This window comes from Pithys albifrons, chromosome 13, assembly GCF_047495875.1.
Source record: "Pithys albifrons albifrons isolate INPA30051 chromosome 13, PitAlb_v1, whole genome shotgun sequence".
Lineage (NCBI taxonomy): Eukaryota > Metazoa > Chordata > Aves > Passeriformes > Thamnophilidae > Pithys > Pithys albifrons.
Genome location: NC_092470.1, coordinates 3609658 through 3636786, shown reverse-complemented (window position 1 = coordinate 3636786; position 27129 = coordinate 3609658). Strand labels below are relative to the sequence as shown.

Sequence of the window (27129 nt, the reverse complement as noted above, 5' to 3'; positions counted from 1 at the left end):
CCCCTCCCAGGGTCCCCCATCCCTGCTCAGGGGCCTCCATCCCTGCTCAGGAACCTCCATCCCGTCTCAGGGACCCCCATTCCCATTCAGGGACGCCCTTTCCCGCTCAGGGACCCCCTTCCCCGCTCAGGAACCCCCATTCCCGCTCAGGGACCCCCATTCCCGCTCAGGGACCCCCTTCCCCGCTCAGGGTCCCCCATTCCCGCTCAGGGACCCCCTTCCCCTCTCAGAAACCTCTATTCCCGCTCAGGGACGCCCTTTCCCGCTCAGGGTCCCCCCTCCCCGTTCAGGGACACCCCTCAGGGCCGCTCCCCCGGCGGCTCCTCCCCGTCCCGCCCCAAGATGGCGGCCGCGCCCTGTGGCGGCGGCGGGAGCGGCTCCCGCCCGCGCGCCCATTGGCTGGCTCGGAGCACCTGACCCGCACGCCGGGCGCTGATTGGCCGGTGCTGTGAGGGGGCCTGCCAAGATGGCGGCCGCGGGGCCGCCGCTGAGCTGGTGAGCGCGTCCCCTTCTCCCCTGAGGCGGCGGCGGCGGCAGAGCACGGACCGCGTCCCGCCCCGCCCTGTTCCACTCCATTCCTCTCCGCCCCTCTCCCTTCCGCGCCGCCCTGCTGGGGGCAGAACGCGCCGCACCCCGCGGGGAGCGGGGCGGGCCCGGTTCCCGCCCCGCCGGGCGCCGCCCCCGCGCTGAGGGAGGTTCCCGTCGGTGCCGCCGTGGGAGCTGCTCACTGGGGAACGCTGAGCTCTGTGTCCCTCTGTCTCCCTGTCTCCCTGTCCCCCTGTCCCCCTGTCCCTGTGTCCGTGTGCCCGCACGGCTGAGGGGCAGCCACGGCTCGGAATTCCGGCGCCCTGGCGTTGTTCGTGTTTCTGACGCCCCACAAAGCCGTAATTCGGCTTTTTAACCGAGGGGCGGGGTGAGTCTGAGTTAGTTTGAGAGGTAAGGCGTAAATGAACCTTTTTTCGTGCCTTTCACAGTAGTTTAGGAAGGCTGGCGTTGTATAAACCCTGTACGCTGGAAAGGCTACATTAATAAAACCCAAACAAACAGAAAAACCCAGAAGGTAAGATCACTGTAGAAGACAAAAGCAACTCTTTTCTAAAAAAGTGAAAATAGGTGCAGCTTTCTCAAAAGTGCCAGCAAGTCCAACCCAAAGTTTGGTTTTCATTAGTGAACATATGAAAGTTTGTAACTCCATGAGTTTCTCTCACCATACCTAGAATTTGTATCTTATAGTAATGAAATTGTTCTTTCATACTGTGAAGAACTTCTATTGTACTATTGAAAGCCAGAAGGAATTAGTATATGTAGGACTTCCATAAGGAGGAATTCTGGAAACACTGGGGGTGGCTTTTTTATTTTATAAGTGATTCTGGATTTTGTTTCTCAGGGGCAGGTGTGGCTTTAATTTTTTTATATGACAATGTGGGGTTTTTTATTATTTTTTTTATTAGGGATATCGCACCCAAAAATGGCAAAGAAGTGTTTTTCTCACGTGAACTTTATGAAAAATACTCCCTGTCTCCGAGCCTGTCTGACCTGTGGCGTTTATCCAGAAGGTACTTTGTTACCATTTCAGGGACCCCCTTCCCCTCTAAGGGACCCCCTTCCCCTCTAAGGGACCCCCTTCCCTGCTCAGGGACCTCCCTGTCCGCTCAGGGACCTCTATCCCCCCTCAGGGATCCCCTGGCATCATCCATGGGCACGTGCCCACCCTGTCTGGGGGCAGGCTGCGTGTTCCTGGCACCCAGGGGTGTGTTCCTGACTCCTGGGGCAGCAGCTGGGCTGCTCCCTGTTGGGAAACTCAAAGCAGGAGGAGTCTGGGTTGGGTCTTCTGAGATTCTGTGTTTTGAGGGGGGTGTTTTGGGGGTTTGGGGATAAAAGTTGGGCTATTTTTCACATGTGGTGCTTGTTTTTTGTTTTTTCTTGTGTACCACAGAGAGGTGAAGTTTGACCCACACTCCTCACATGTCAGGGCTCTGTAACCATGAACCAGAGCAAAGGCTTTTTAGAAATTCATGTCCTGGTGTGTGTCTGTGTCTCCTCAGTTGGTAGGAGCAGGACAGGGCTGTACACTGAAGACCCTTTTACTTGTGTCTTTTGGAAGTGCCAGCACTGTTTTCATAAACCCAGCAGTGTCCTAGGTGGGCAGAGATACAATTAATTCCAGATACAATTAATTCCTTGACTAATGAAGAAACTGTGCAGTGTTAGCTGAAGGCTGGGAAGGGAAGCTGTGCAAGCACAGCTGGTACATGCAGTGTTGCTTGTGCAGTTTTTATGTCTTTTTTCTTTTTCCTTAAGGAAGTAGAGTCAATGTTTATTTCACCCAGTGAAAAGCCTGTCTGGTGCTGCAGGATTTCAGCTTTGGGGGGGCTGTGTTTAGACCACTGTGGTTTTTTAAGAAGTTGTTAAGCTGGTAAGGAAGAGCAGGTGTCTCCTGGTGAATGAACAGGGGAGTGTGGGTGGGAGACCACAGAGTTACTGTGTTCCAAGTGGGGGGTTCAGCATGGGGGAAATAATCTGTGCAAAAGGGGAATTACAGTGTTTTTATGGTCTGACAGTGAGAGGGGAATCCCTGATACATCACATGACTCTACACCACACCTTTAGCTAGAGGAGGCTTTTCTGGTTCATCCCTGTTGGAGCAGCTGTCCTTGGAGCTGGCAAGAGATAGCACAGCCCTTACAGCTGATACTGCTGTAGGATTCTCCCTTTGGAGAGTTTCTGGAGTGGACACTCAGTGGGATTGTGTTCAGTTGTGTGTGGTTCTTACAGCCAGGAGAGGCCAGAGAGGCTGCAGCTGGAACAAACCAGGAACTGATGGAGCTGGGCTGTGTGGCCACAGCCAAGAGCAGGAGAAGTTAAACCTGCTGGAGCAAATGTGGAAGTGCCCAGGTGGCCAAGAAGGCCAATGGGATCCTGGCCTGGATCCAAACTAGCGTGGCCAGCAGGCCCAGGGCAGTGACCCTTCCCCTGGACTCTGCCTTGGGGAGGCCACACCTTGAGTGTTGTGTTCAGTTCTGGGCCCCTCAGTTGAGGAAAGAGCTTGAGGGGCTGGAGCGGGGCCAGAGAAGAGCAACGAGGCTGGAGAAGGGACTGGATGTGACACTGAGTGTCCTCTTAAACACCTCCAGGGGCAGAGAATCCACCACATCTTGATCCAACCCCACTGTGATCACCAGTCCAGGGCACAGAGTGCCAGAGTGATCACAGTGGGGTTGGATCAAGGGTTGGACTTGATGATCTCAGAGGTCTCTTCCAACCCAACTGAGAAGAGCAACGAGGCTGGAGAAGGGACTGGAGCACAAGTGCTGTGGGGAGAGGCTGAGGGAGCTGGGGGTGTTCAGCCTGGAGAAGAGGAGGCTCAGAGGTGACCTCAGCACTGTCTGGAAGTGCCTGAAGGGAAGTTCTGGCCTGGTGGGGGTTGGTCTCTTCTCCCAGGCACTCAGCAATAGGACAAGGGGGCACGATGGGCTCAAGCTCTGCCAGGGGAGGTTTAGGTTGGATATCAGGAAGAAATTCTTTGCAGAGAGAGTGCTCAGGGATTGGAATGGGCTGCCCAGAGAGGGGGTGGATTCCCCATCCCTGGAGGTTTTTCAGCTGAGACTGGACATGGCACTGAGTGCCATGATCTGGTAATCAAAGTGGGGTTGGATCAAGGGTTGGACTTGATGATCTCAGAGGTCTCTTCCAACCCAACTGATTCTATGATGCTGTGCAAAGCTGGAGGAAATTTGCCAATTTTTCTGTTGGGGTTTCTGATAGGTATTTACCCAAGTCTTGGTACAGAAGCTGTGAGGACAGGTTGCTGATAAAATGAAGGGGGAATTTGAAGCCGTCAGCTCAAATAAAGTCTAATGCTGTAAATATGGACAGCAAAGCTCTGTCAGATTATTTTGGTTTGCCCCCCAATGCAGGCTGTGACAGCACTGCACACTGAAATGATCTTGATGTGCTGCCATTTCACTCAGTGCTGAATACACCCAATTTAAGCTGCTGGGATTTCTTGATGTTCCTGCATTGGCATATCTGAGTCAGCACCTCGTTGCTGCTACAGCTTAATTAACTTTGCCAGTTTGTGCCACGAGGATGGACACGTCTCCCTATGCAGAGAGACAGCTGTGAAGTGTTATTAAGAGCTGTGGATGTGATACTGCTGGGCCTGAATGACACTCGAGATGTTTTCTTGCTGCTGAAATACTATCTTAAAAATATGCTTTTTCCAAGATCAGCAGTTAATGTTCATTTTGTTAGCTTTAATTATTTTCTCTCTTAAGCACAATTATTTTAAACACAGCAGGGCTAAGCTGGTTGGCCTTTGTGTACTGGAATTGTTTTAAAAACCAGCGTTATGTTGCTTTTTGGTTGTTGTTAGGGCAGCTGTGCCCCTTGCCCTGGCCTAATAATGTTTTTGGTGACTCATTCCAGCATTGTTTAGAGTAGAAAATTAAACTCTTGAGTTGTGTGCTCTGTATCAATTTTTTTGTTGAATCTGGAATTTCTGTTGTTACAATGGAGTGGTTTAAATTTTCTTCTGCTACGATGAAAGACTTAACTTGGAAGAGCCTTTGTCCTTTACTGCCATAACTGACTGGTAAGTGTGACCTTTCTGAGTGCAAACTCTTCTGAACAGCAGCTGTGAGTGAATGATGGAATGTGGAGATTCTTTATCCTTTCATTAATGGTGGGTCTTTCCAGAGCAAAGAACCCATTTCATATTTACCTTGTTACAGCAATATTGAGTACACAGACTAATACAGACACCATTTTGTTTAAGAAGAAAAACCCCACTGCTTTTTTTCTCCTATTTCTAAACCAGTGCAGCCCTTCTGCTGGTGCCAAGGGTTAGTTTGATTGTCCAGGTTTCAGAATGAGAAGAGTCCTCTGACACAGGCTGGGAATTGGAATAGCACAGTGTCTCTCGGGGCATTTTGCTGGATTTCAACTTTAGGTTTGCATGCCTGCCTTTGTCAATTCTGACAAATATTAGTATTTATGTCAAAAGTGCAGGTTCTTTGTTACTTTTCTTCCAGAGAGACAAAGAAAAATGCAGAAGCCGCAGCAAACTCTTCAGAAAACAGACAGAGCTGTAAGGGGCAGGCTGCAGATCCAGCTGAAGTGGAGGCTGAAAGCACAGCTGATGATGATCCTTTTCCAGAGCCCAGGCTCCCCTATCCATTCACCTCTTGTCTGTCTGAGAAGGAGCAGAAAACATACTTGTACCTGATGACCAAGTACTCCAAAAAAATAAACCATTTTCAGGTTAATGCAGCAAATCAAAGGGAGTTGTTCACGTACTTGGTAAGTGCACAGCTATGTACATACAACCATCACAAAGGGAGTCAAACAGTTTTTTTTACAAAGAATAAAGGAGAAGGTGGGAAAATTGGTTTTAAATTCAATTTGTCATAACTCATTTGTCATAGAATTCCTGTGCCTCTCACACAAGTAGAAAGGCTCAAGTTCACACTCACAGCTGAGTCTCAGCAACGTGGCCCTGTTGGTTGGACATGTCATTTCAGTTGTGTCCTGTAAAATGTCATTAGCCAGCAAGTGTTTCTGAGGCATTCCATTTGGTTTCCCATGCTTCCCTATTAGTGCTAATTCCTTTATTTTATGCTGTAACAGTGGGAATGTCCTTCCCAGCCCATCAGTATCTACTGCATTGTTGCTACTTACATTATAATGTCTCATGAAGTCAGAGCTCAGGATCTTTGTGGCTTTGTCTTGTGAACTCCATCAGCCATGTCTTGCAACCTTTCTTTGTACAAACCACCATATCACAAGCAGCTTGCTGTTTGTTGGGGGGGTGTGTTGGTCTGGGATATTTTTAAGGAAATGGGCCTCACAAAGTTTGTTCTGAAGTGAAACCCTGAGCATTTGCCAAACTGAGCAGCAAGTGGGATCTCTGCCCTCCCTCATAGCATTACCTGAACTGCCTCTCTGGAAAGTTTGCTGGTTACATACCTAGGATTCTGTTCTATCTTAAAAATAGATCTTTCCTTTCCCCAGCAAATGAAGGAAGTTGTAAACAAGGAAATTGCCGAATTTATGAAATTTGCCCAAAATGCTGCCAAGAGCTGTGCCCAGGATTACGATGCCATCTCTGAAGATGCCCTGCGTTACACTGAGGTAACCACCCCTGCCATGGGGAACTCCAGCTCTTCAGGAGCTGTGGCTGACACACAGACCCTGCTCCTGGGATGTGCTGGGCACTGAACTTGTGCTGAGCACTGAACTTGTGCTGATCCCATGGCGGGATGAGACGTGGGAACTCGGCCTTTCCCTCACACCGTGGCAGGGCCTCTGGCTCTTTGCAGCCAGTGAGATCTGATGCAAATGGAGCCACTGAACAGAGCAGGGTAAAATCATTGACTCATCAATTAAATAAATCACATCTTTGTATTTGGGAAGGGAGAAATTGCATTTTCAGTGTGCTTTCCCACTAAGGAGTTGCTCCTGGATATGCAGCACTGGACACAATGCTAAACTTCCCTCCACAGCAGCATTTTTCACAGGCTCTTTAATCAGAGGTGGCTGAGGCTTTAATGATAATCATCTGCAGGTTCATGATGAGTTAAACATCCACTTTGATGATTCTAAGGTCAAACTTCACGTATCACTCATGGCTTTATAGCACATTTTGGAGAAAGAATTCCAGTGTCCAGGGTCATTAAACTTTCCCCTCAGTGGGTTAACACAGAATTTGGGCACATGTGAAGGCAAAAATCGTGCTTGCATTTTTTTATTTTCCTCTAAAAATTGGGATTGGTTTTGCAATTTTAGATCTTCTGTCTGTTTTTCAAAGTGCTCTTGTCATCTGGTCACAAAATGTGTCTGAAACTTGAAGTCTTGTTTCTTGTAAGGTTGGTACCTGGAGTTAAAAATGAAATAGAGGCACAGATTTAGCTTTAAACAATGCTAGCAGAAATAATTCATTCTGCTTCCTAAATAAAACCAAAATGTCTTAAATACATAATTCAGATATAAAAAATTACCTAGAATTGACATGATAGAGAGTTTCAACACAAATGGAATCATCCTCTGTCCTTACCTTTGTGACTTTTCTGTAGGCCTGGTGTGAACTGGGTGGTGACACAGAAAATACTGGTTCCTTTGGAAGCCAAGATAAATAAACTAAAGAAAGTAATTACTTGGTTTAACACAGTTCAAACTCTACTAAACTTCATCTCTCTAATGACTGTACTGAGCCTGTGTGCATACATTGTTAGCCTTGCATGTGGAGGGCTGAGGAGAATTAAGGATATATTTCAGTTCTGATGCCAGTGATTGTAAGAATATTACAGATCTGTGCTGGTATCTGCAAGTTCTTAAATGCAGCTTGCACTGGCAGAGAAAACCTGTTCAAATTAGATTCTTATGAGAGATACAAATGCATAAACTTTTTTCTTTCTGTGCTAGGAATTGCTCCGTGTGTGTATTGGACATGTGCAAAAGTACCCAGAGTTTTACACCCTCCAGGAGATCATCAGTATCATGGGAGGGAAGTTTCATACACAGATGACGTTCAAGCTGGAAAAGAATCTTCTTGTAATGGTAATATCTCATGTATGCAAAATGGTTTTGTGTTTTTCTCAGAGGAGTAGAATTACATCAGGATTGTGTTACAGGAGGATCTGGGAGTTTTGCAGCTCTCATTCAGTGCTTACATTAGAGGTTATAACTGATAATTAAATTATTAATTAAAACTTCAATAGAATTCTTTAGCTAGTAAAGCTGTTAACACCTTTCACTGTGTGTTTGCTAAAGAAATACTACATTAATAGTATATTTTTCCATGTAACACAGCTTTTTCATGCACCTGCATAAGTCATTAGTGTTTGTCCTCCTGAGAAGTGCAATGTTGGGTCACCTGGTGCTGTTAGAACTGTTTTCTGATGCTGCTCCTCTCCCCAAGGGCACAGCACGACGTGGTAGAACAGATTTCCCTGCCATGCCCGTTCAGCTGCCCACAGATTATACAACTGTTACATCTATTATAACTCCAGAGAAAAAGGCTCAGGTTATGAACAGGGTGAGTAACCCTTTTATTGTCATTATGAAGGCATATTTTGCACAGAAGTGCAGTTTGATTCTCATGCTGCAATGTGATGGCCAAAGATTCACACAAAACCTTCAGGAGAGGCTTTTGCTGTTTCATTTCATTCTGATGCTCAGCACTGTGGTGGTGTTTGGAATTTTGTGGGGAGGTTGTTGATCCATGTTTGTTTGGGGTTGGAGTTTTTCTTGTAAGTTTAAATCTGTGTGTATTTCTTAAAAACCCCTAAACTTTAAAAGAAATAACTTATTTTTTTATCTCTTTAGGATATTAGTTCAGATTCAAATGCAGAAAAACTTGCCTTGAAATACTGTCCTCAAGTTGTTTTAAGTAAGCAATCCTTATTTACTTTACTGAATAATCATGGACTAAACTACAAGGAACAGTGGGAAATTCCAGTTTGTGTTAAAATGATCCCTGTTGCAGGTATGGTATGTTTTTGTTATAAAAGTTTGTGGGTTTGTCCAGAAAAGCTGATCCAGGGTCACTTTGTACAGTTTTCTACACCTTGTTACTGAAAATAGTACCAACCTCTACAGTTATCACCACAAACACTGAATTTAAACATACAACTGTTTTCCACTTGGGGAAAAACAAAGCAAAACAAAAAACCAGTCAAATATCCTTTTGTTTTTCAAGGCTGTACATTGTGATCCTTGGAAAGAAATCAGCTGCATGAAGCTGTTAAAATTATCAAGTGAACTGATGTCAGTAAGCCAAAAAAAGAGAGATACTCTGAAATGTTATGAAAAAGCAAAGAGCAAATATTTTCTGGAGTTAAAAGGATCTATTTACATCATAGAATAATAAAAAAAGTAATGGACATCCATGGAGATCCTTTTCCCAGTTGCAACAGAAAGTATTTTTAATAAACTAATGAACTCATTTGAATGCTGTAGGTTGGTTGCCAGGCACTCCTTCAGTACTCTGAGACTTCCTCTCCTGTTACTTTGTTTGGGTTTTATAAATACACAAAAGTTCATTCATTATGAGTATTTTTTTTTGTCTTGGAATGTCCTTGTGTGCATTTCACAAATTTCTGTAACAGACTTGTAGGTGGTAAATAAGATGGTAAATAAAAAAAATATTTATAAAATCTGCAGATTTTATAAATTCCACGTTTTCCCACTTGAAATTAAATTACTTTGTCAGTAAAGATATGCCTAATTCCTTTTGTGCCAGCATTACAGTTTTTAAACTTAATTTTTGGATCCCAAATTATCACCTAGGGGAGGTTCAGAATGTGTCAGAAATATGTGGTGTTTGTTCAAGGGTTCCTCTGCTCCTTCCTTTTCCACCTTTCCCTGTAGCCACCCCCTGGCATTCATTTATTTCTGTGTTCCCCACGTGCCTTGGCTTTCTGTGCAGAGTTGGGCAGGGTCAGACACTGGTTTTTGGGTGATTCCTGTGGAACTGTGTTAAGGTGTCACAAAGGAGTGGGGCAGCACAGCCTGACACAGGGACTGATGGGAGGGAAAGGAACTGCAGCCAACTGGGCAATGAGACTTCAAAAATAACAATTGACTTTCAGCCAAGGAAGAATAAAGGTCTTTTTGGAAAACAGAATGCATTTGATGATAAAATGCAGTATGAGAAGTGATGAATCCTGATTTGGTATTTTACAAATTCTCTGTTTAGAACTATTTGAAATATGATCAGCTGTTAATGTGGGGTGTTGCTGCTGCAGGATCACCATAATTCACACTGTACTTGGACATACTTCTATTTTCTCTTGTTAATGAATGAGAGGATCATTTTTCATTTCTTCTACCCTGCATGTGGGGTGGATTTGACCATAATTGGAAGTTGAAAGATTTATTATTTAAATTACACAACAGTCTTTTTTCCTTTTGTTTAATGTGTGCTCAATCTCTTTTTGTTCTTGCAAAGGTAGCAAACCAGCTAAAGTGGTTTATGTTGATTCACCTCTGCTGAGAAAAGAAATGACAGTAAGAGAGAGGAATCAAATCTTCCACGAAATTCCAATGGATTTCCTGGCAACTAAAACGTCCTATGTTTCAGTTTCTGATGTATGGATGGACAAACCAGCTGAGGACAATCTGTTTCAGTGGGATGTATGTAGGTTCACCTGTTCTTAAAAGCAAACACAACCAAGAACTGTGGTGTAATTCCTCAGTTACTTTTTCTGTGATAGGGAAGGAAAATAGAGGTTTTCTCTTGATTGTTTTTCCACTGCTGATTTATGGACCCTGTTAGAAAATGTCTGTCTAGTTCTTTAAGTGTTTCTACTTACATGGGCATCTCAGCTTTAATTTTTACCTCATTAAAATTAATTTTGATCAGTTTACTTCAGTGGAGAAACTTCTGTGAACTTCATTGCTCTTTGGAAAGGCCTCTCAACTCTTAGAACTCAAGATATTCCACATTAAACAGGAAAATTCTTTCAATCACGGCTGCTCTTTCCCAATATCAAAAATGGATAGTAGAACATTTTTGACACTTTCAACTTGACAGTGTCTTGTTTGTGATTAACAAATTCTGGTTCTTGGTTTATTTGGTTGTTATTTTTATTAAATACTGTTACTTTTCATCCCTGTGTTCAGGTGTCTTCTGATGCCTACCAGTGCAGGAGGATTCCCCTTCCAGATGACACAGGGATGGACTTTGATGATGATCTCACAGAACTGGAAACTTTTGGAGCATCTGCCAAGCTCTCAAGAACTTCTAAAGTGGAAAGTGCTTTTCCTACAGTTGGTAACTCTGCTAAAGGTACATCTCATGGCCTGAAAATGGAGGGAAGAAGGACATCCACCATAAACAGTGCAAATGAAGAAGGGAGAAACCCCCTTTGTGAGCAGGAAGTTTCAGCATGTGCCAGCACTCAGCTTCCACCTTTAGGTGTCATTCCAGGCTTCAGTCCTGAAGGAAATTCCCCTGGTGAAAGCCGGAGGTCAGTGGAGGTGGGACTGAACACCACACAGAGTGTTGTGACTGAAGAAGTTCTGAGCAATGACACCAAGCTGAGTCCTCTGTCTAAAGCAGTTGGTTACCAGAAAGAGTCTGATGCTGCACAGAAGAGGGAGGCTCACCCTTCTTTTTGCAGTAGTGACACGGATGAAGAACGTTTGATCATTGATGCAGAATGTAAAAGCTCAGATTGTTGCAAACCAGCTGCACCAGCCACTGTTTCTGACAGCCCAGCAGAGACTCCCAGGTCTCCTTCTCCCACCCAGAGCCCTCCAGCCAGTGGGACTGACTGCTCAGATTCTGTGGATCTGGGAAGGAAAACCTCCAGGAAACCTCCCAGAAGGTTATCCAAGGATTTGGATCCTGTTGGGCAGATTCTGAAAATGCAGACTGAGCTTCTCAAGTCTCCTTCCCCCAAAGCTCAGGAGCCCGTGGTGAGCTCTGAGAATCCTCCTGCTGTGCCAGCCCAGGGGCCTCAGTCCCCCAAGGCCTTGGTGACCTCCAGCACAGAAGCTGTGGCAGCCCCAGCCCCCAATCCCAGCAGCTCAGCCAGAAACACCTGGACTTGGCTTTTTGAGGGAGTGCCAAAGAGTAAGTGAGTGTGTTTGTTGTGTAAGGGGTAAAATTGCACATCTTTGCTAAGCTCTAACAGAAAAACATTTTAACTCCTCCATCTGAAGAATGTGGTATTGCATTTATTTAGAGATGTGACTTCAGTTCTCCCACAGAGAAGGGACTGGTAATTCCTGTCTTGCACACATAAGGGAACATTCTGAGAGCTGGTTTTCCACACAGGGGAATGTGGAATACTGTCTTACTGTAGAGACAGAAAATGTGGTTATGCACAAGATTTTTAAGCAAGGAAAAGAAATCATCAGAGTTGGACTCAATGATCCTTGTGGGTCCCTTCCAACTCAGAATAGTCTGTGATTCTGTGATTTGGTAGTGAAATAAGTTTTGCACTGAAATGCAAATATTCGAGTGGTCTGGTCTGCAAAAATAGATTCTTATCAATCAAAAATGGAACTTTTAAACTTTTTCATAGAGTAAAAATGTAGTCAAATTATGCAATTCAAACTTGAAAGAAAAAGTGGAATTTGTGTGTCTGAAGATATGAGCCTGGTATCTCAGTTGCAGTTTCTTGGCTCCCAGCAGCCTGTCCCAGAAGGACCCAGTCCAAGCCACCCCTCTGAATTTCCAGCCATTTAGGTGGATATTGAATCTGTGCTACCTGCAGACCACAGCCAAGAACTGTGGGAAGTTTTGGAGGTCCCAGGGACCAGGGACTTTTTCTCATGTGCCTGAGTTGCCTCCAAGCTTTGCAAGACTGAAGTTTGAAGCCCTTTATTGTGTTGGGTAAATGGACAGGAAACCAGGCAAGGTTGCACCAGGACAGATACTCTGCTCTGACACTGAATTCCAGCAAATCCATGGTTTTGGTGGGAAAACATGTTTGTTATTCTTTGACTAGCTGTGCATTTGATCATGTAGGAATTAATTACTTAATTACTTAATCTGTAGATTAACACAACCAATTTAGTTAAAATTATGTTATAATTTCCTACAGTTTTATTGATTTAACTGTATTTCAGTATTGACTAGAAGGTTTGAACAGCTGATTGACATGATACTCTGTCTCATAAAAGAATAGAGCCTGGAATTCAGGTATTTGATAATAGAAATACTGATTTTTTTTTTAATAGATAGTGAAACCAATAAGTTGATGTTTTCAAAGTGACTGTAAGAATAGGAGGCACAATTGTACAGTTTGGAAGTCCTGCAGCAAGCTGAGAAACCTCTTTGTCTGTTTTGCAGAAAGCCAGAGTGAAGTTATATGTTTTACTAACAGAAAATTGCTTCCAGTCCCTTGGATGGTAATATCTCCCACAGTGTGCATTTCAGAACATATTCCAGATGCACATAAACTCTGAATTTAATGTTAAATGTGTTTGGTGTAGCACTACAGCAACAGCTATTTGCAGGTGTAGTTTTGACACCTTTCCACATTTCTACAGGATGAAAAAATGAAGGAACTGGATACGTTTTCAGTAAATAATCTTTAAAAAGTTGGAGTCTATTCTATTTATTTTAAGTTTTTTGTTAAAATATCTCTGTGGGATGAAGGGATGTTTGTTAATGTGCCTCAAAGCACTGGGAGGGCCAACAGCATCTCCCTTGAATATGCTGCTGTCACAGTTGAAGCAAACTCCACCTGCAGAGGAGTTTGCTGCCACCCAGACCTGAGACTTGAGTTATTCCAGTAACTGGTGAATGGACAGCAGCTCTCAGGAGGCACTCAGTGTATATAAAACTTTTCTCTCCTTTGTGCTGAGTGACTGTGGTTTAAAAAGGTGTTTTTGAACTACATTTGTATAGGAATGGAGTCCCAGCTCTATTTGTATGAGAATAATGATGTGGGATTATTTAAAAATACAGTCTTTAATAAAGTGGACGTTTTCCAAATGTAATTTTTTTTTAATATGTGACTTTTTTGTGCCTAATTAAATAGTTTTCATCTGAAAATCTTAGGAAGCAAAACAGAGTCTAAGCAAACAAACAGGAAACACAGAGCAAGGGAAAGAAGCTAATCAGGTTCTTGGTAAAAAACCTACCAAAACCAGAGTACATTTTCTGTATGATTTGTTTTCTGTAGGGAAGCTGCCAAATGACCTGCAGATGCTTGAGGAAGACCCCTCAGAGTACGAGGCCCCTGAGGAAGGCAACGCTGTGTACAAGCTGTTCAGCCTGGGGGAGCTGCTGCTGCTCGTGCGCTGCTCTGTGCAAAAAGTGAAGGCACTGCCACGGTACCAGAAAAAGAAAAAAACCCCAAAGGTGCACATGCTGCTTTTAGCTTTTTTGGGGTTGTTGTTTTTAAGCAGTTGTGCTCAACTGATGTCTCTGGGACTCCTGGTCCTTTATAGCATTTGTGCTTTCACTCAGTGAAGACATTTCATTGTAACTCCACAGTGTGTGTCTTCCTGATGCCGAAAGGGGTTTTGTTCTGATTTTCACATTTTGTAGATTTTAGGAACACAGTAGTTGTAGATTTTTAGAGAGTTAATATTTCTAACAGTTTAAGTTTAATGCCTTTCTATCACTACCCCTGTCCCAGAACAGGGAGCTCAAATTCCTTTAGTTAATTAATCTTGTTTAGATTCCTTTCCAAGGTAGAGCTGAAGGATATCAGAAGGCCTGCAAAATGAAACATAAACACAGGTCAGAGTGACCCAAAAGCCAGAATTGGATGAACTCCAAGAGACCTTTGTGTGCCTGAGGAAGAAGAGCTGATGAAGACAGAGGGTCCTGACGACCCCAGACCCAATTCCGGGGGGTTGGACCAGGGGTGGGACTGGGGCTGGACTGAGAAATGTGTAAAGCAATGATTGGAGGGATCTTATTATAAAAGCCATGGAACCAAGAACTGAGACACATGCATGTCATCCTGTATTCCTGTGGGCTGTAGGCCCTGTGGTATTAAAGGACCTTTACTTTTATCTTACCCTACACTAACGTGCTCAGAGTCCTGTTTTTGGGGGAAGGGTCACTCACGGCATCATTCCTAAAGCAAATATTTGCTGTAGGAAGAGAGGGAGGAATAGCTTGTGATTTCTTTAAAGCTACTTGATAAGCAAGTGTGATTCTCCAGTTTTTACTGCAATAATATGCATGGGTAACAATACTCATGTCATCTCATGTCAGATTGAGCTATTTTAAGAAGTAATGCTGTAATCAGGAGTTTGGCCCAAGGCTTTGGGAATGTTCGTGGTCTTAAATACTTTCCAGCAAGATTCAGCCTTGCTATTGTGCCTAGTTAAGCAGAGAAATAGGAGATAAAATGAAGAGAGGACACAAAACTAAAAAGAGATCCTGTTCATTCTGTTTCAAAATACTGTGGTGTGCATCTTAACCAATAGTTTATCTTACAGAATAAAATCGTTTCAATGCAATCCTAATGGAAGCATTCTTGTAACATCAGGAGAAGGGAAGCTGATTCCATAATGCTCAGTAATTTTTAATTTTGTCAAGAGTCCTCTGAATCCCTCAGCCAACCTGGTGTGCTGTGTCCCTCCTGAGGACACTGGAATTACAGCAGGCAGGTGTTGGGAGTTGTTCCTGCCCTGTTGGAATGGAAATAGATTGTTGCAGCTCTGATTACTCACCAAGATTCTGTGCTCAGAATGGTGTTTCTTCAAAATACCATCTCTTTGCTATTGATCCACTGCTCATAAATGCCTCCTTAATTTGTTATTTGGAAACTGAGCACTTGTTTAATTGTTTTTTTAATTTCTGCTGAAATTTAAGGTGTGGTTTGTTGGTGAGAAAAGGTTTAGGTTTTCTCTGTCACTGTTAGCACACAAAGGGGAGTCTCTGGTTTCAGATGAGAGTCCAAGCATTAGGTTCTAATTTCAAGTGGTATTCTGACAAAAGAAATAAATGGCAGGATTCCACTAACAATAAGCAAATTGAAATACAATGTATTTTTTCTTAAGTTTCTGCAGAGGGCAGTAGAGCACAGAAGTGGAAACTTCAAATTAATTTAGTTGCGTGGAAAAATTACTTGCTGGTAGAATTTTATTAAAAAAAAGAAGCTTGTCTAGGCCTTTTTCATTATTCTTTTTATATTTTTTGGTCCATTTCACCCCCATCTATAAGACAGAGCCTCTGGACTCTGAGGTTGTGCTGTGGTTTCACAGAATGGGAGCCACCAAACAAAACCTGTGAAATGCTTTGTTGCTTCAGCTATGCTGGAGGACTGTGACAGGTATAAACTACAAAATGTTGTTAATTTGTGGACATTTTTGGACAGTGAGTGCTGATTTTTCTTGTATCTGCTCTTTTGTAGGTTACCCCCATATTCCTGTTGCCCAAACTGGAATACCAAGCCTATTATGGAGTGGAAGCTCTTACAGAAAGTGAAGTGTGTCAGTTGTGGACAGAGAGCATGTTACATTCTCAGTGTTTGTTTTATATTGGTGAGTCCATGTGTTGATTTTTTCCTAAGAAAATGTGTGACTTTTTATAGAATAACAGAAGAGAAACGTATTTATTAAAGGCATAGTCCACATGTCCTTACGTATTTTAACTTTCTAATTTTGTTTTTCACTTTTATCTTAAGTATGTGCTTTGTCTAAAATTTAATTTAGGTGGTGAATGAGGGTATTTCAACTTTGTTTTTAGATAAATAGCATCCATTAATCTTTGTTTTTCAGCACTGCATTTATTCTTCTTCCAAAGACAAACAAGTCTCTAGTGTGAATTCAGTTCTCTGAAGTTTGTAACCTTCCTGATCTAAAGTATCTTTGAGTTTTGGGGGGAATATTTTAAGTTTTGAGCCTTTTGACTCATATGCATAATGAATTATCACAGGAATGGTAAAATACTTCTTGATGAAACAAGCTGTAAATCTGTCTTATCATTTTGTGAAATCATTATAAATAAATATGTTATCACCATCAAATTTGCTGATGGCACCAAGTTGGGAGGGAATGTCGACCTGCTGGAAGGCAGGAGGGCTCTGCAGAGGGATCTGGAGAGACTGGAGAGATGGGCTGATTGCAATGGGATGGAGTTCAATAAGGCCAAGTGCAGGTCCTGCCCTTTGGCCACCCCAACCCCTGCAGCACTCCAGGCTGGGCACAGAGTGGCTGGAGAGCAGCCAGGCAGAGGGACCTGGGGGGACTGAGGGACAGGAAGCTCAACAGGAGCCACCAGTGTGCCCAGGTGGCCAAGAAGGCCAATGGGATCCTGGCCTGGATCCAAACTAGCGTGGCCAGCAGGCCCAGGGCAGTGACCCTTCCCCTGGACTCTGCCTTGGGGAGGCCACACCTTGAGTGTTGTGTTCAGTTCTGGGCCCCTCAGTTGAGGCAAGAGATTGAGGGGCTGGAGCGGGGCCAGAGAAGAGCAACAAGGCTGGAGAAGGGACTGGAGCACAAGTGCTGTGGGGAGAGGCTGAGGGAGCTGGGGGTGTTTAGCCTGGAGAAGAGGAGGCTCAGAGGTGACCTCAGCACTGTCTGGAACTGCCTGAAGGGAAGTTCTGGCCAGCTGGGGGTTGGTCTCTTCTCCCAGGCACTCAGCAATAGGACAAGGGGGCACGATGGGCTCAAGCTCTGCCAGGGGAAATTGAAGTTGGAGATCAGAAAGAAATTCTTTGCAGAGAGAGTGCTCAGGCATTGGAATGGGCTGCCCAGAGAGGGGGTGGATTCCCCATCCCTGGAGGGTTTTCAACTGAGCTTGGCCGTGGCACTGAGTGCCATGATCTGGTAAAGGGACTGGAGTTGGACCAAGGGTTGGACTTGATGATCTCAGAGGTCTTTTCCAACCCAATCCATTCTGTGATTCTGTGGTTCTGTATGCTTGGCACATGCTACTGAGTGAGAGCAGTGCTGTTTGTCCAGTGAGTGAATGTTGTGCAGTGGGGCTGCCTCACATTCTTGCAGAAGAAGGCCTGGTTTGTGGGGTTGTTATGGCAGCAGTTGTGGCCTGTGGTTGCCTGACCTTTCCACTTATGCCCTGTGTTACAGTCCTGCTGTTGCCTGATATCAGAATGCTATTTTAAAAATTCTTGCTTCAGCTTTGTCATTTTACATACAAACCTGGTATCCTACCAGGGTATTGTAAGGGTTATGTGAAATCTGATGTATTTGAGGTAGTTTTGGTGATTCCATCTTTGTCTGCTCTCTGTAGTTAATGGAAATCATGTTTCTAATTTTAAACTTGAGAAGTGATATTTGCTGTGGTTTTTCCCTTCCCTAAAAAAAAAAGAGCTAATTGTGAACACAGTTCTCCATTTCTAACCATATCTGAACGTGCAATAGAGAAGCATTTCTCCCCTTTCTTTAACAACAGAGTGGTGTATTGAATTAAACTGCAATTTGGCTCCCTGTTGAAAATGTTATCGATGCTTTTATGAACATTTCCTGAGTCCCAGGCAGTGGGAGGAAATGTGAACCTGTGGGGACCGGGCTGATGTGTTTGCTGAGCACACAAGAGTGCACAGTGCTGTCTATCTAATCTCCCATCAGCTCCGGGATACCTGAGGCAGGGCTTGGCAGGAGGCTGCAGACAGCTCCTCCAGCCAACACCCCTTTTCCCAGAGACTCTCTGGAGTGCAGGGGAGAGCAGGCTGCTGTGCAGGGCTGTTCCTGTTGCCACAGCCACCTCTCTGTGTGCCCTCCCTGGGTACATGGGACAGGCACAGGGCTGTTCCTGCTCCCACAGCCACCTCTCTGTGTGCCCTCCCTGGGTACGTGGGATGGGCACAGGTCTGTTCCTGCTCCCACAGACACCCCTTTGTGTGCCCTCCCTGGGTACGTGGGACGGGCACAGGGCTGTTCCTGGTCTCACAGACACCTCTCTGTGTGCCCTCCCTGGGTACGTGGGATGGGCACAGAGCTGTTCCTGCTCCCACAGACACCTCTCTGTGTGCCCTCCCTAGGTATGTGGGATGGGCACAGGGCTGTTCCTGCTCCCACAGCCACCCCTCTTTGTGCCCTCCCTGGGTATGTGGGATGGGCACAGGGCTGTTCCTGCTCCCACAGCCACCTCTCTGTGTGCCCTCCCTGGGTATGTGGGATGGGCACAGGGCTGTGTCAGCACCCACAACCACCTCTCTGTGTGCCCTCCCTGGGTACGTGGGACGGGCACAGGGCTGTTCCTGCTCCCACAGACACCCCTTTATGTGCCCTCCCTGGGTATGTGGGATGGGCACAGGGCTGTTCCTGCTCCCACAGGCACCCCTTTGTGTGCCCTCCCTGGGTACGTGGGACGGGCACAGGGCTGTTCCTGCTCCCACAGGCACCCCTTTGTGTGCCCTCCCTGGGTACGTGGGATGGGCACAGGGCTGTTCCTGCTCCCACAGACACCTCTCTGTGTGCCCTCCCTGGGTACGTGGGATGGGCACAGGGCTGTGTCAGCACCCACAACCACCTCTCTGTGTGCCCTCCCTGGGTACGTGGGACGGGCACAGGGCTGTTCCTGCTCCCACAGACACCCCTTTGTGTGCCCTCCCTGGGTACGTGGGATGGGCACAGGGCTGTTCCTGCTCCCACAGACACCTCTCTGTGTGCCCTCCCTGGGTACGTGGGATGGGCACAGGGCTGTGTCAGCACCCACAACCACCTCTCTGTGTGCCCTCTCTGGGTACGTGGGATGGGCACAGGGCTGTTCCTGCTCCCACAGCCACCTCTCTGTGTGCCCTCCCTGGGTACATGCGACGGGCACAGGGCTGTTCCTGCTCCCACAGCCACCCCTCTGTGTGCCCTCCCTGGGTACGTGGGATGGGCACAGGGCTGTTCCTGCTCCCACAGCTACCCCGGCTCCTCCGTGTGCCCTCCCTGGGTACGTGGGACCGGCACAGGGCCTGGCCTGGCCTCAGCACTCTGTTCATGTGTCTGGGAGAAAACGCCATTGGGATTGGGAAACACTGGTTATTGTTCCACTGGTGTTTGTTTGGCAGCCCTTGGATACGCCTTTTCCAGCAGCAAACCCTGGGCCCTCAGGAGCTGTCCTGTGGGCTCTGGGGAGGCACAGCATTGCTGGGGGTTGGCACCGTCCTCAACAGTAAATGTTGTACTCCCAGCATGGGGGATAAAAGAGTCTGCTACAAATGCAGGGCTGAACTCTCAGCGTGTTGCTGACTTTTGATACTGACAGAAAACTTCATTTATTCAGGTAGACAAATAGTGGACTGCAGACTTTTGGTACTGCTGTGTGTTTTCTAATAGAAGTAGATAAAAAAACACTCATGGGAGTAAATACCCATTCTGTGAAAGAGCATCCACCACAGCCTTTAATAAGAAAGTGTTATCATGTGCTACTTAGGCATTCTTTCTGCTCTTGTTGAGAAATAGTTGCAAGGCAACTGTGAAATTCTGCCTTTCAGTTTGTATTTGTAAAGGAGGTGTGAAAAAATGCAGTGTTGCAAGTGTCCAGGTTTCTTCAGAGGGCTCTTTGAAAGCTTTGTCCTGAAACTCCAGGGACAATTCTTTAAGGGTAATAATATCCCTGCATTATGGACAGCTTCTAATGGGGTGAATATCTCATTCTCTGCCATTAATCTGATTCCTGGAAGTGAGAGTGCTGCTGGTGTGTGATTAATGTAAGCAGAAAGGCTTACACCCTGACTCCTGAGACCATGCTGTCATTTGAATTAACTGAAATACTGTGTTCCATAATAAAGGAATTTTTAGAGCCACAGACTTACTGCTCATTTTAAATTTCCCCCCCAGCAGGAGTGTGGAAATGTGGAGCAGCTGTTTGGAAATGGTGCTCCTGCCATTCCTAACGTGGTACCTACAGCCTGAATTCTGGCTCTGACAGTGCTGAGATGGTTCTTCAGCCTCTAATTTTGAAGTTTTGAGCATGTAGCAGACTCCAGTGTTGAATTGCTTAAAAGATTTTTATCTTGGAAAGGTTTAATTCACTGTCTCAACCATCTTTTGCATTGCCAAGTCAGTGTGGATGGCAAGTCCTTTGGACCTTGGTCTCTGCCCCGCAATTGTCGCTGGCTCCTCCGTGTTCTGTCTGTGAGCAGGGAGGGGTCTCGGCGCAGTGACTCAGCTCAGGAGAGGAGACACAGCACCACAGCAACCAGGGCCTCCTGCAGAAATCTCAAGGGCTGGTATTAAGTTGAATTATGTGTTTTGTATGTCCTTAAAGAAGGCCCCGATGGTTTGCACAAAAGCAGAGATGTTGTTATCAAACAAAGAAGTGTCAAGCACTGTCTTCCTCTTGCTGTTAGAGCACCTTGTGTGGTTGTTGATTTAAGACCTCTTGCTGCTCAGATAGGAAATCATCCTGCAAAGGGAGTAATCTCTGTGACAAGTTTCCCAAATAAGGCACTTGTACTTGATCTAAGCAGTAAATAAAGTTGTGATAAGCTCTGCTGATTATTGGGAGCATTTTACCCTGACCATTATTCACTTGTTTGCATTAAGTCCCTAAGCAAAACTTTGTGCAGGGATAGTTTACCTTCACTTGAATGGGATAATATTGGCCTTTAAATTAAGATTAGTTGAAGAATGGGTTGGAAAAAGCCCTGTGTGTTACTGTATGGGTGACTTACTAAACATCAAGCATTTTCAGTCTCTTCTCAAATATAAGATACAGTTCCAGAAGTTAGGGGGGAGTAGGTCACAGATATTTATTATTATTTGTTCCCAATTACATTGTCAGTGAGTTCAGAAATAGAAAAGGCTGTGATTTGAAGAGAAACTGTTGAGGAATATAGAACTAAGGTGGGTTTTTTTAATTGTTTTTTAATGTTAGATCCAAGTCCCTTTTCCTCTAGTCAGCATTGCAGAATATTAAATCTGGTTGCTTCGTCTGGTACATAATGTGGATATCAAAAAATAAAGTACATATGTGCAGTGTTTGAAATAAATCAGTGGTTCTGGTACACTTCTTTTTATTTTATTTCATGAAAAGTGAGAGTTCTTGCTTAGTCTTCTTACACCACACAAGAACTGCTAGTAACGTTTAGCTTGGAATGTGCAGTGCTTTGGTTTAGCAGCATTAAACTGTGCAGTGGAAGGATTTGCTCTTCCTGTGAGAGCAGCTTTATAGCAGGACAGTAAATTCCTCTGAGTGGGCTGTGTTTTATTCTGCTGCCTTCTCCTCATCCTCCTCGTGGGAGCTGGAAGAGAACAGATTTCTGGGAACACCTTGACACGAGAGAACCAGAAGGTGAGGAACCCTCTGCACATCCCTGGACAGGCTGTGCTGATGATCCTCATTGCTCACCAAGTGAAAGATGGGCCAAACTGCCCTTGGCAGCCTTATTTTAAAATGTGGTGGGGAGAGCTTTGAGGGGTTGCTCCTCTCTCTGTCAAAGAGAAATGGTCTTTAAGGACTTGCCATCAGCAAGGCCTGAGTTGTAAATTGTGATTTTGCAGGTGAGGAGGGAAAAAAAATCAAGATACAAACGTCAGAATCCCCAGAAATCAAATAACACCATTGTTCATGTAATGTATCAGAATAGAAAAACAAGTGTATTAAACTCAAAAGTAAATGTGTTGTGAAAGATCAGCTTTGATGATCTGTCCAGTGAGGAAGCAGAGTGCCAAAGGGCAGAGGAACTTGGGAAGATGAGAACTAACTGAGGAGATTTAGGCCAGGGCACAATAAGATTCTGTATTCCACACATCACCCAAAATGGAAGGTTTGCTGGAGCCAGGGCACCTCCCTGGTTACAAAGACAGTCCACTCAATTTTGCTCTCTGTTATGTGAAATGTTGATAAATACTTTTCACTGTTCTGTGCTTTACAAGAATAAATTTTTATTATTCTTTTAACAATGCATTAGATTTGCAAGTTATGCTTTTACATTTGTTCATTTTTATTTTTAATGTATTAATTGAATTTCTTTTTTCAGGACATATTGATGCTTTTACATCAAAGCTTATTATGCTAGAAAAGATTTCTCCAGAAACTTTAAGAGAAAAACTTGGGTTGATCAAGTGAGTATTTTAGCAAGTTTTTTTAGCAATGAATTTGAAATCCTAACAAGCCTTGCAAGCTACTACTTTTGCTATTTTTTTCCTTTCACAGGCCTGCAAATTCATTAAACATACTTCATCACATTCTGAAGAAAGTGTCTGAGTAAGTGCTCAGTTCTTGTTACCTGTATTTATTTGCAACATTACCTTGCTCCTCCTGTTTCTTCTGTACAATACTTGTCTACTCTGATTTTTATTTCTTCAGACACATGAAGTACTTCTCAGGTTCTCTTTGCTCTATCACAGCAGAATGCAGGGCTGTATCCAATGTGCTTGGCATTACAAGGTCTGTACAAATGATGCTAAAGAACAAGCACTTTAGTTTTATGAACCAGTTTTTCAAGAGAGGAGACTGGACTCTTCTGAGCTGATTGAACAGTTTGCAGGAGTGAGTTGTAATATTATGTATATAGGCTGAATTTGGGCATCTGGTTTTTGTTAGTCTTTTTGCTTAATCTGTAGAAATAATACAGTTTATGTTCACTTCTGCTTAGCTTGTCTTACAGCAGTGTATGTCTTCTCTGGACATGGCAACCTTTCTCCTGCTCCTTTATTTAGCTCCTTCAAGGCTTTCAGCCTGCAGGTGTTGTCATGTTTTGTGGAGCAGGTTTCTTGCACTGAGTGCGAGTCTCTTAATTCAAATCACAGAGGAGTTTTCCTGCACTTCATAATGATTTCTGTGGCTTCATGATTTGTGACTGATACGGGCAGCTGGTTGACTTGTACCTTCCTGAAAACCTGTTTGATCCTGTGTGTGTTGAAAGGACATCTGTTCTTTGTGTCCACATGTGTGTGGTGCTTTGTAAGCACGAGGAGTCAGAGCTTGCCCAGTATGGGTGGGTTTCACTGTGTGCTTGCATGTTCAGTTGAGTATGATGGCAGTCTGTGCATTGTTGAGAAATTAGTACATTAGGAATACATTATAAAATGTTAATTAGTATGTATTTATCAATGTGCTTTAATTAATGCTGTCTGTTTATAAAACAGGGACTGGTAAGTAAATAAAGATGTTTTGCTTTTGCATGAAGAACATAACAGCTGTTATCTGGATCAAATGAAAAAAACAAACGTTTAAATACTGATTTTCATTTTGAGCTTTTCTCTGTTCAGTTTGCAGGAGGGCTCTTATTTACTGACTCATGCTGCAGGAGACTCCTCAGTGTCCATTTACAAGAGTTCTCTTGACAAGAGCACAAGATCATCCTATAACCTACACAAAGCCCACTGTGATCTGCCTGCTGTCCCTGCCACTCTGTCGGTCCCGTGGGTGCCACTGGACCCCAGCCTGCCCTTGCCCTACCACCTGAGCCATGGAAGGGTTCCATGCACCTTTCCTCCTGCACCCCAGGAAGGCTGGAAACAGAAGGTCAGTGTCTCACCTGGTGGAAAAGCAGATTAGCAGTTTAGAAATACTCTATTTCAGCCCCTGGGGTGTAGAACTAACATAGTTACCTGTCATCTTTGGGGGACAGAGACCCTGCAGAGTTCTGGATTCACTGCCAAGAATAAGAAAGCCTTTTTCCTGAAAAATTATTGAGGTGAGATTCTCCTCCCCTAGCTTTAAACATTACAGTGTGGGAAAACGTTTGGGTTTGGTGTGTAGTTAACAGAGGGAAGTGGAATCTTTGGTGAGATGCCCAGGTGGCAAAGAAGGCCAGTGGGATCCTGGCCTGGATCAAGAACAGTGCGGCAGCAGGCCCAGGGCAGTGACCCTTCCCTTGTACTCAGCACTGGTGAGGCCACACCTTGAGTGTTGTGTTCAGTTCTGGGCCCCTCAGTTGAGGCAAGAGATTGAGGGGCTGGAGCGGGGCCAGAGAAGAGCAACGAGGCTGGAGAAGGGACTGGAGCACAAGTGCTGTGGGGAGAGGCTGAGGGAGCTGGGGGTGTTTAGCCTGGAGAAGAGGAGGCTCAGAGGTGACCTCAGCACTGTCTGGAAGTGCCTGAAGGGAAGTTCTGGCCAGGTGGGGGTTGGTCTCTTCTCCCAGGCACTCAGCAATAGGACAAGGGGGCACGATGGGCTCAAGCTCTGCCAGGGGAAATTGAAGTTGGAGATCAGAAAAAACTTCTTTACAGAGAGAGTGCTCAGGCATTGGAATGGGCTGCCCAGAGAGGGGGTGGATTCCCCATCCCTGGAGGTTTTTAATGTGAGCTTGGCCGTGGCACTGAGTGCCATGACCTGGTAAAGGGACTGGAGTTGGACCAAGGGTTGGACTTGATGATCTTGGAGGTGTTTTCCAACCCAATCAATTCTATGATTCTGTGATTCTATAATGGTATTTCTCCTCAGCAAAGGGAAGGGCTCCCTTAGGCCCTCCAAGGTTTGGTGGCTCAGTCAGACACATCTCCACTGATCACCTGTCTCTGGTTGCTCTGAGCTCCTTCACCTCTGAGGAGATTTCCATTGTGATGCTCAGTGGCTTCCCTGACACACAAACTGCAATTGTCATTGGCACAGTGTTCCCTGTGGAGCAGAACAGCACAAACTGGTCCTGAAACACCAGAATGTGTTACTGTGTATTAGAGGCACAGATACTTTGTCCATTGGCATGGGAGTCCCTTAATTTAGAAGAATACAATGTCTGTGTCTCAGGTATAAATACAGCATGTGTTGGGTGGCCAATGCTATATACTGAAAACAGCTTTACACAGTATTTACATTCTACATTTTATCAGAGCACAGTTAAACCTAAAGGAATAAGATGGTTTAGATGTTTGAATGTCATCTTCTTACCAGACTTCCTTAGGATAAGTGAAAATTAATATGCTTAAAGTTGCTGTTGTTTCAAAAACAGTGTAAAATTTATTACGAAAAGAACTAATTGTCTGCCTCTAAAGAAAGTTTTGATAGAAATTTTTTAGGAGTCCATCCTGCTTTGTAATTTATGTTGATCAGTAAGTGATGTCTGTCATGCTTTGGAAACTTCCCAAAGATCTCACTCCCCTCTCTAATATCCTTTAATGAGTAGTACAACACTTTTCAAGCATTATTTCTCTTCAGCAGAGATTTACTCGTTTGTGGCACAGCTCTGTGCTGCCTCTGCCTGGCTTAGCAGGCTGTGGGGTGGCCCCTGGGCCCTGTTACATGCTTGAGCCACATCCTGACTTCATACCAGGCCAAAGCAGAGCTGTGCATCCGTTCCTGATTCCCTTGGGCACGTTGGCTCCTGCCAGGAGGAAATCCAGGCACGTGGGTGAGGAAGGGACAGGGTTGGTCAGATCTCACTGGTGACAGGAAACCAGCTGTGCCCATCCAGCAGTCCAGATGTGGCCTGGGAGTCTCTTTGAAGTGACAGGAATTGGAAGGCAGTTCTCTGAGTGTGGTTGTGTCTGTTTGTGCTCACAGCAGATTTAAGGTTATTAATTCTGGTTTGGTTTTCTGAGTGTGTTTTTGTTTTGATTCTCTCCCGGTGTGTGTGTAGATGGCTGGGGCGAAAGGACAGTCGGACACACCCTGTGAGGCAAAGCCAGTAGCTATGGAAACAAAAGGCAGGCCTGCTCAGCCTGCTAGAAATGAAGGTGTGGCTCCAAAGAAGCTGAGGAAGAATTACTGCAAGCAGAGAAAAATGAAGAAAAGATGGAACTCTAAGTACAACAAAATGCAACCAAACAAGGAATAGGCCTGGAGAAGAACAAGAGGAAACAAAAAATCTGAGGCTTTGCTGCAGCTTCAAAGGAGGCAGAACAAGCTGGCAGGGAAAAGGGCTCCACAGCTGAGGCATTCCCTGAACCTTTAACCCTTTCGTACATCAGTGGAGGTGTTTCAAGGGAAAACCTCAAATTCAGTCAGGGAGAAAAGCAAGTGGCTGGTTGTGGGAAAAAATTGTCTTCTCTTGGTCTCATGAGTTTTGTAGAAAAACCCCATCTTGAAGAATGAAGCAGTGGTTGACAACACTCTCCAATACCACATAACAATGAGAAAAATAACTTCTCAGTTTTCTTAATTCTTCCAGAGCCATCACAGATTTTATTCTGGCATATTTTAAACATACATTTTACTTTGCCTATCGTGCCCAAGGAGAGCAACTTCAAGTTCATTATTTGGCCCTTTTGACACATGGTGTCTCCCAACTTTTAAATAAAACATTTTCTCTTTAGAATGGTGTAACAAATGAGGTTTGGGGAACAAAACAGTGTTTATTTGAATAGTAGGTGCCATAAATTGCACTAGGAAACACACAGCTAAACAATTAAACTTTGCACAGCTAAAAGAAATAAAATGTATTTTTTTTCTTCCCCAAAACAATTTCCAAAAATTGTCTGGATTTTGGTGTGTCTTCAAAAATTAATATTGCACTTCCTTACTGTGTTTCTGAGTGGCTACAGCCTAAATCTCCTATCAGATGACTTGGATATGTAGTGGTGCTTACCTGAGGTATTAATGTTTGCCTGGAGGAACAAGTGATAGGATCAAGGCCTTAGTCATGTTCCAAACCCCTACCAGGCCAGGCTGTGCATCAGCAGTTTGCTGGAGCCAAACTCACAGAGTGAAGGAAGGAGAAAAGAGCCCTGACTGTCTAGGAGGAGGCCAAGCAGTGTGATGTTAGACTTGAGAGATGGGCTGATTGCAATGGGATGAAGTTCAACAAGGCCAAGTGCAGGTCCTGCCCTTTGGCCACCCCAACTCCCTGCAGGGCTCCAGGCTGGGCA

The 27129-nt window shown here is 44.8% G+C and overlaps 1 protein-coding gene across 1 annotated transcript; it reads left to right on the top strand.

The window, feature by feature from the left end:
* The first annotated feature begins 453 nt into the window (after positions 1 to 453).
* Positions 454 to 27129, top strand: ICE2 (interactor of little elongation complex ELL subunit 2). Its single transcript, XM_071568727.1, has 15 exons — positions 454 to 495; positions 1452 to 1556; positions 5034 to 5301; positions 6013 to 6132; positions 7423 to 7557; positions 7919 to 8035; positions 8326 to 8485; positions 9950 to 10134; positions 10624 to 11578; positions 13641 to 13819; positions 15831 to 15960; positions 22359 to 22443; positions 22535 to 22585; positions 23593 to 23848; positions 25902 to 27129. Exons 1-15 carry the CDS (start codon positions 467 to 469, stop codon positions 26097 to 26099), a joined length of 2973 nt encoding a protein of 990 aa, XP_071424828.1. The 5' UTR covers positions 454 to 466; the 3' UTR covers positions 26100 to 27129.

What these genes read in the sequence shown, in the direction of transcription:
- ICE2 (XM_071568727.1), top strand. Translation starts at nt 467, where the DNA reads ATGGCGGCCGCGGGGCCGCCGCTGAGCTG. An exon ending in CTGTGGCGTTTATCCAGAAG is followed by an intron (nt 1,557 to 5,033) that starts GTACTTTGTTAC and finishes CTTTTCTTCCAG; the next exon opens with AGAGACAAAGAAAAATGCAG. An exon ending in AGGCTCAGGTTATGAACAGG is followed by an intron (nt 8,036 to 8,325) that starts GTGAGTAACCCT and finishes TTATCTCTTTAG; the next exon opens with GATATTAGTTCAGATTCAAA.